Source organism: Sturnus vulgaris, chromosome 7, assembly GCF_052056855.1.
Source record: "Sturnus vulgaris isolate bStuVul1 chromosome 7, bStuVul1.hap1, whole genome shotgun sequence".
Lineage (NCBI taxonomy): Eukaryota > Metazoa > Chordata > Aves > Passeriformes > Sturnidae > Sturnus > Sturnus vulgaris.
In genome coordinates, this window is record NC_142249.1 from 12,493,250 (window position 1) to 12,500,634 (window position 7,385).

At 63.4% G+C, this 7,385-nt stretch overlaps 1 protein-coding gene across 1 annotated transcript; it reads right to left on the bottom strand.

The window, feature by feature from the left end:
- Positions 1 to 439: 439 nt before the first annotated feature.
- Positions 440 to 6,112, bottom strand: LOC148223160 (maestro heat-like repeat-containing protein family member 7). The gene is made up of 15 exons (XM_088167506.1): positions 5,998 to 6,112; positions 5,613 to 5,677; positions 4,945 to 5,499; positions 4,636 to 4,814; positions 4,269 to 4,404; positions 3,852 to 4,039; positions 3,632 to 3,769; positions 3,238 to 3,352; positions 2,935 to 3,066; positions 2,513 to 2,689; positions 2,236 to 2,391; positions 2,005 to 2,106; positions 1,585 to 1,687; positions 1,280 to 1,336; positions 440 to 968 (listed from the first exon to the last, which is right to left on the bottom strand). The coding sequence occupies exons 1-15, from the start codon at positions 6,110 to 6,112 to the stop codon at positions 832 to 834; spliced, it is 2,355 nt and encodes a 784-aa protein (XP_088023632.1). The 3' UTR covers positions 440 to 831.
- Positions 6,113 to 7,385: the final 1,273 nt, after the last annotated feature.

Genomic DNA, 7,385 nt, shown 5'->3' on the forward strand with positions numbered 1-7,385 from the left:
TGTAAGAAAGTGGTATAGTGAACTGCTATTGTCAGAACTTGTACGACATATTATTTCCATAAACAACATAAATAATGTCTTTACTAGAATATCTTTCCTAAACCTATTTCCACAAGTCCCTTTGAAAAAACTTCCAGCACTGCAAAACTCTTTGATGTCCGTGGACGCTTGCCAGGGAATCCCTCCAGGCTGGGCTCAGAGCATATTCAAGCAGGCTCTTGTAAAACCGAGGCTCCTTGTCCCCTTCAGCGTGCTCAGCACGACCTTTAACTCCACGGTGTTCTGCAAAGGGACCTGCAGGACAGAGACCTTTGCAGCCTGAGCTGCCCTCGTTCCCCTGTGTCCTCGCATGGAACACAGCGTGGAAGAGAAGGGCAGCAGGGCCCTGTGTGTCCCAGGGCTCAGGTTTGGCGCCGCTTTGGATCCACAGAGACGTGGGTAAAGTGAACAAACCAAACTTTATTAAGGGAAGGCGAAGCGAAGGGGTGAGCTGGGAGGTAAAAAAGGGGATGGGCAGGGCCTGAGGAACGGAGGGAGGGAGCTGCCAACGGGCAGAGAGAAAGCAGAAGCTCCTGGAGCTTCCCACAGGCTCAGCTGTGACCAGCACGAGCTGTGCCTGGAGCTCCAGCTGGTCCCCTGTGCTCTGCAGCTGCAAGGGAACGCGAAGCGAAGGGGTGAGCTGGGAGGTAAAAAAGGGGATGGGCAGGGCCTCAGGAATGGAGGGGGAGGAAGCTGCCAACAGCGAGGGAGACGGCAGAAGCTCCTGGAGCTTCCCACAGGCTCAGCTGTGACCAGCACGAGCTGTGCCTGGAGCTCCAGCTGGTCCCATCTTCAACGGGAACCAGAGGTCGCCGAAGAACACCGGTCCTCCTGATCCAGCAGAAGTTCGGCACATCTTCCGTCGAACGTCAGCTGGATGAACTGGCTCAAGAAGGAGGGGCTCTCGTCTTCCCTCAGGGCTTGAAGGGCTGCAAGAGAGAAGAACAGAGCCACAGTCAGAGGCTGGATTGCGGGAATCCAAGGGAATCCTGCCAGGGCCATCCCAAACAGATCCTGCCATGGCCACGAGGGAGCGGGAGACAAGGCCAGAAGGTGCTGGCCACGGATCGCCCCCCGTGTCCCTGAAAGCTGTCGGTGCTCGGCCCACGCCGGCCCTGGTCCGCACAGGGAGCAGAGCCCTCCGCAGCCCGGGCAGGGATTGGAGCTCCGTGCCCGCCATTTGCAGCCGCCCCCGGCGGCCCCCGCTGCCACGAGGACGAGGGCGGCTGCCCTCACTCACCCTCGCTGAGGACCTGGAGCTCCTCCTTCTGTCCCAGCAGGAGCGTTCCGGCGAGTCCTGGCAACACAGAGCCCGTGGCGGCCCCAGCGGCACAGCTGCCCCCCACGGGCGCTGCCAGCCCTGCGGCCACACGGCCTCGTCCCCCGGCAGGGCTCAGCCCGGGCCCCTGCCCACGGTGCCGCCCAAGGGCGCGGCTGCGGGAGGGCAGGCGGGGCTGCGCCACGCCGGGCCCGGCTCCCGCTGCCGGGGCAGCAGCCGGGCGGGGAGGCGGGGAGGCGGGGAGGGCCGGCGGGCTGGCGGCTCACCGATGAACCTGACGGCCGCCCGTCGCAGGCGCTGCTGGGGGTTCTGCAGGCACGGTAGGGCCCAGCGCAGGTGCTCGGCCGCTCGGCTCTCGTCCTCCAGCAGCTGCGGAGAGCGCCAGGAGGGAAGGCTTGGCGCGGGCTCTGCCCCTCTGCCGGGCGCTGCCTGCGCCCAGCCCCGGCCTCCCCGGCCCGCACAGCGCCGAGGCCCGGCTGGGCCGGGGCTCCGCGGGCACCTGGCTCGGGGCCGGAGGAGCCCGGCCAGGAGCCCTCCCGCCCCAGGCGAGGGAGCAGCGTGCGGGGCGCAGGCTGGCTGCCCTGGGTGCGGCGCTGGGCAGGGCCACAGCTGCCGGCCCCGCACCCTGAGCTCCGAGGGCAGGGGGCTTCTCCAGCCTGCGGCCGGGGCTTCCAGGCTGGCCTTACCAGGCGCTCGGCGAAATTCATGCGCCTCTCCTGGGTCAGCGGCTCCTCGAGATCTCTCCTGCTCAGGAACCGTGCCGCACAAAGCAGGGTTTCGCGAGAGGCCTGGGGAGCAGCAGAGAGCCGGAGGTGGCACCGGAGCGCGGGACACGGCACTCGCGTCCCTGTGCAAGGCCAGGGCAGGAGGCAGCCGAGCCCCCGGCCAGGGATGCAGCAGCTGACACGAAACCTCACCTCCGCCACGCGCTGGTTCTCGTCGTGCCAGCGCAAGAAGAGTGGAAGCAGGCTCTGGTTCACAGTTCTCGTGAGAGCCTTTTTCCCCTCTTCCACTACCAGCTCCATCACCTTGCGGAAGAGCTGGATGGAGAGCAGCTGCACACGGCTGTTGTCCTGGAGGAAAGGAGAAGACCTCAGCACTGACTACGCTGGGCCCAGCAGGGCAAAGGCCCAAAACTGCCCAGGGCACAAAGTTCCCGGGCAGCATCCAGTGCCCGTGGACACAGAGCCTTACGTTCTCAAAGTGTGGCAGGAGTGACTCAGTCAGTTTCAGGGCAGTGGCACTGGATATCTTGAGGTCTTTTTCCTGGAGCATGTGGGTGAGCACAGAGAGGGTCATCGCAACCATCTCTCCATCTGGATCAGCCAGCTGCTTCACCAGGAGATGACACAGGCTGCATATTCCTCCGCTCTGTGTGCAACACAAGGCTGTGCTGTGAAATCCTGGAGGGCTGCAGCACCAACAGCGCCCTGGCCCTGCAACCCCACTCAGCTGCATCAGGGCCCAGAGGCCTGTGCCGAGGCAGCTGAACTGGGAGGCAGGAGAGCTGGGAGCAGCTGCCTCAGCTGCTGAATCCCAGGCAAACCCAAGGGGCTGCGTTCCCCAGCCCCACGCTGCCAGCGCGGCTTCAGCCACTGCCCCCTTCTCACCAGCGAGGGCTCCTTGCTGAGCACCACGAGGCCTCTGAGCTGCAGGCGCAGCCTGTCCCTGCTCTCGCTCGGCAGGTGCCTGGACATGACCAGCAGGGCACCGTGCCCGTGTTTGCTCAAGTCCAGACACTCCAGGAGCTGAAAGGCACAGGGCAGTGACAGGGGACAGGCCGGCAGGAGCGAGGAACCGCCCAGGGCCGGGCCCAGGCAGAAGCGCCGGACGCGCGCCCCGTGCCAGGCGGCCGCAGCTCCGAGAGGCCAGAGAGCTGGGATGCAACTCAGGCAGGAAGCGCTGGCCCTCAGGCTCACCTCCACAAAGAACGCCAGGACAGGCAGATCCCAGCGTGGCTGCTTCCAGATGAGCAGGCTGAGCAGGTGCTCGGCGATGCAGGAACACAAGGGTCTCAAGCTACGGCGCATTTCCCTGGCAGGGGGAGAAAGGCACCGAGGCCCTGAGCCAGGCAGGCAGAGCTCTGCCAGGAGTGACTGACAGAGGTGTGATGATTGCCCAGCACCCTGCGAGGGCACTGGGCCCTTTGGGAAGCGGCTGCTCCTGGGCACCCTCCTCTCCCAGCCTTTTCCAGTCTGCTCGGCCGTTCCTTGGTGCCAAGGCCCCCTCACCCACAACCACGGGGACGGTGTGGGGCACTCCGGGCACAGGGCACCAGTGCTGCTGGTGCTGGTGGGGAGACGGGGGTCTCACCTGGCCAGCAGACCCACTGCATAGTGCTGGGTGCCGGCACAGAGCATGGTGTCCCAGACCCGCTTGTGCTCCAGAGCCACCAGCTTTTTGTCACAGCCCAGTTGGGAGAACAGAGCCTTCATGGTCTGCACTGCAAACCTGTGTGCAGAACAAAGGCCAGGTCACGCTGGGAGCACTGGCCCTGGCCACAAGGGCACGGGAAGGACAGGGCGACTGGAACCTGTTTGGGTTGCTGGGAAGGCGGTGTTCTTCCCGGCATGTTGTCCAGAAATTCTCAACTTCCTGTGACATCTGCTCTGTGGTGCTGAAAATTTGGAAGAGCAGAGCCACGAACAGATGGGTAGAATAAAGGAGTATTGCGGTGTGCCACTGAGGCACACGGATCATCACCCACAGCACCACAGTTGCCTGCAAAAGACAAAGCGCCCCGAGGCAGCGCTCAGTGCCGAGGTGTCCGTGTGGCAGGGCCCCAGGAGAGACACAGGGGGAGCTCCCGGCCTGCTGCCCCTGAGCCTGCCCCTAGCCCAGCTTTCAGCCCAGCCCCTGAGGCTGGGGGCTGCAGGGCACTGGGCAGAGCATGGAGAGCTGCTGGAGAGGCCACCTGGAGGGCGAGCAAAGGCCAGTTGCATAAACTCACAGCCAGGGCAAAGATGGCCTCGTTGTCCTCTCTGGAGAAGAACATGCCGTCCTCCATCACAGAGAGCAGCGCTGCAAGCACCTCCTGCACTGCCAGTCCCGATGAGCCGATGGTTGTCCACATCAGGGCGGCAGCTCTGTGGGACCAGAGCCGCGCATCAGTACCACGCCCTGCACAGCTGCCCGGGGTCGGGTGACAGAGCCCTGGCGCCCTGAGGGGCAGGGAGGGAGCACGGCAGCAGGAACAGTGGGGCCCAAGGACCCCGGAGCTCTCTGCCTGTCTGGCAGAGCCCACTGGACAGGCTGCACAGAGCGATGGCCCTACAGGCCAGGGAGCCCTGAGCTCTCGAGGCAGCTGTGCCCCGTACCTGTCACACGATGGGGCACAGTGCAGGAGGCTCATCACCACGTTAGCAGCGTGTTCTTCAGCCAGTGTCACAAAGTAATTTTCCAGCCCGATATCCATAGTCATAGAGGACACAAGTCTCTGGTGAATGTCCTTCACCATGGCCGGCACCTGGACGAGGCACGGGGAGGACTTGGAGCGCTGTCCAAGGCAGCAACTTCCGCAGCTTCCACCAAGAAGCTCTTCCCTTCCCACTGCACTGTGCTGGCCTCAAAGGCTGAAGGGGCACATGATCGTGGGAGGCCTTCAGCCCTGGCCCCAGGGTGCTTACCTGCTGCGGAGAAAAAACACCCTTCTCCTGGAAGAAATCCAGAGCAGGAGCAGGAATGGCAGTCTCAGTGGCTGGGAGGTCAGTCTCTGAGCTGTCCCATGTGAGAGTGTCTGTGCTGGCCGTGTCCTCAGTCTGGGCCATGTCCTCACTCTGGGCCATGTCCTCAGTCTGGGCCGTGTCCTCAGTCTGGGCCATGTCCTCAGTCTGGGCCATGTCCTCAGTCTGGGCCGTGTCCTCAATCTGGGCCATGTTCTCAGTCTGGGCCGTGTCCTCAGTCTGGGCCGTGTCCTCAGTCTGGGCCATGTCCTCAGTCTGGGCCATGTCCTCAATCTGGGCCATGTCCTCAGACTGGGCCATGTTCTCAGTCTGGACCGTGTCAGCCTTTGCCATGCCCTCAGCTGTTGCCCTGGCAGCGCTTTCTGCACTTGCAGAGGACGCTGTGCTGGCTCTAGGCCCTGCCTGCAGCTGGGTCAGCCTGGAGTCAGGCTCAGCCGTGTCCTCGGTTGCTGTGGCCCTGGTCCTCCTACGCCGAATGCGCAGGAACTTCCGCAGCACCTGCAGCAGAACGAAGGGCGGGAAGGGAGGGACGCTCCATGGAGTGCTCCAAGCGCGGTGCTGGGCCGAGCAGTGACAGCAGGCCCAGCCCAGGTGGGGATGGCCGCAGGTACCTGCACAGCTCTACGGAAGCGGCCACGAGCGGGGTCCTGCTCCTGTGTCCGGTCCTTCCCTGCATCTGGCACAGAGCGAGCACAGCCAGAGCTGAGGGGCCGTGGGAGAGGCCGGAGAACGCAGCCCAGCCCTGCGCTCCCTGGGCAGGGACAGCCCCCAGATGGCCAGGGATGGAGCATGGCCACTAGAGGGGCAGCCCTGGCCCGTGTTCTGTCCTCTCTCTGGGCAAGTCCAGAGGGGATGGGATGGGATGGGATGGGATGGGATGGGATGGGATGGGATGGGATGGGATGGGATGGGATGGGATGGGATGGGATGGGGTGGGATGGGATGGGGCCAACCTGGCTGTGAGCCCCAGCCCTGTGGCCCAGCTCTGCCACTCACCGTCCTGCAGGATCTCCAACTGCTCCAGTTCTTGAGGCTGCTGTGCTGGGGCAGCTGCAGGGCCATTCTTTTTCCCCCGACGCGTCTTGAAGAAGCTGAGCATTCTGCCCGCCATCTTCCTGTCTTACCTCGAGGGCACTTTCGAGACAGATGCCTCGGAAAGGTCAGAGTCCGGGAGCGCCGCAGTCACTCCTTGAAGGTGCCTGCGACAGAGAAGCCTCAGGAAGGCTACAGGACAGCAAGTCCTGCACTCTGGTCTCGAGGGCTCCTGCCACAATGACAGGAGACTCCTCGTGAAGGATTGAAGTCACCAATTCCTACGGCCTGGCCACGAGGGCACTGGCCGCAGGGATGGTAGATGCCTCGGAAAAGGTTCCGAGTCACCGAGTGGCGCAGTCTGGCCACAAGGCCAGCCACAGGGATGGATGGGAGATGCCTCGGGAAAGCTCCGGGTCAGGCACAAACGAGTTGGCTGTGCGGGGGCTCCTCACAGCACCGCTCTCTCCGTCCTGTCCCGTCGCGTGCACCGAGCACTCTGGCGTGGCCGCGCCACTGCCAGCACCTATGTCACCGTGTGTCACAAAGGGCTGCTTGGACACCGTGTTCCACCTGTTCCATGGTGTCTGTGCTGTACTGTGTCACAAAGGGCCCTTGGACATGCTGCCACGGGGCCGCCCCCAGCCCACCCGAAGTGCCCCAGTGTCTGTGACAGCCTGAGACACACCGAGACCGGCCAAGTGCTCAGAGAAGGACTCTCCACGGTGCCTGGCCCGCACAGCCCAGCTCGGTGCTGGGCCTGGAGCACAGCAGCTTCCAGCCAGCAAGAGGCAAACGCATCTTGCCAAGAGTTAAAAACACACCAGATAGGGAAAATGGCATTAGTGTGTGGAATAAAGGCCTTTGAATTCACAGCTCTCCAAGAGAGCTTTGGGGCTCTCAGCTGGGCAGAGATGATGTGGCTCACACCTGTGCTGAAATGGGGGAACACACCCTGCTGCAGGTGCTTGGCTTGGTCTCCGCAGGCCCAGGCAGATGCCAAAGCTGCTCTTCACAGCCTTCTCCCTTCCCACGCCCCTCTGCCCCTCTGAGCGCAAGGAGCCTCAAGGAGGCCCTGAAAGGAGCACAGGAAGCCAAAGGAAGGCAGCTGCACCTACCTCACTGGGGGCTCCTGGGGGAGCACTGTCCTTGAGTAGCAAGCATCTCCTCCAAAGGCATTTCCCCACGTTTGTACATGTCCTGGGGTACACCAACATGCGCTTAGGAAAACGTGGCAAGGCTGAATTACTTCTGGTCCTTGCAATACAGCCACTCCAGCTCGAGCTCATCTCCCTTCCCCCGGGTGGGTTTCCACGTGTCGCTTCGGGCACGCAGCCCCGGGCCCCCTACAA

Coding starts and splice junctions, on each gene's coding strand:
- LOC148223160 (XM_088167506.1), bottom strand. CDS start 6,112: ATGGCGGGCAGAATGCTCAGCTTCTTCAAGACGCGTCGGGGGAAAAAG. Junction 4,815..4,944: donor GTGTTTTTTCTCCGCAGCAG/GTAAGCACCCTG, acceptor TGCCTTGGACAG/CGCTCCAAGTCCTCCCCGTG. Junction 2,107..2,235: donor AGAACCAGCGCGTGGCGGAG/GTGAGGTTTCGT, acceptor GCTGCTCCCCAG/GCCTCTCGCGAAACCCTGCT.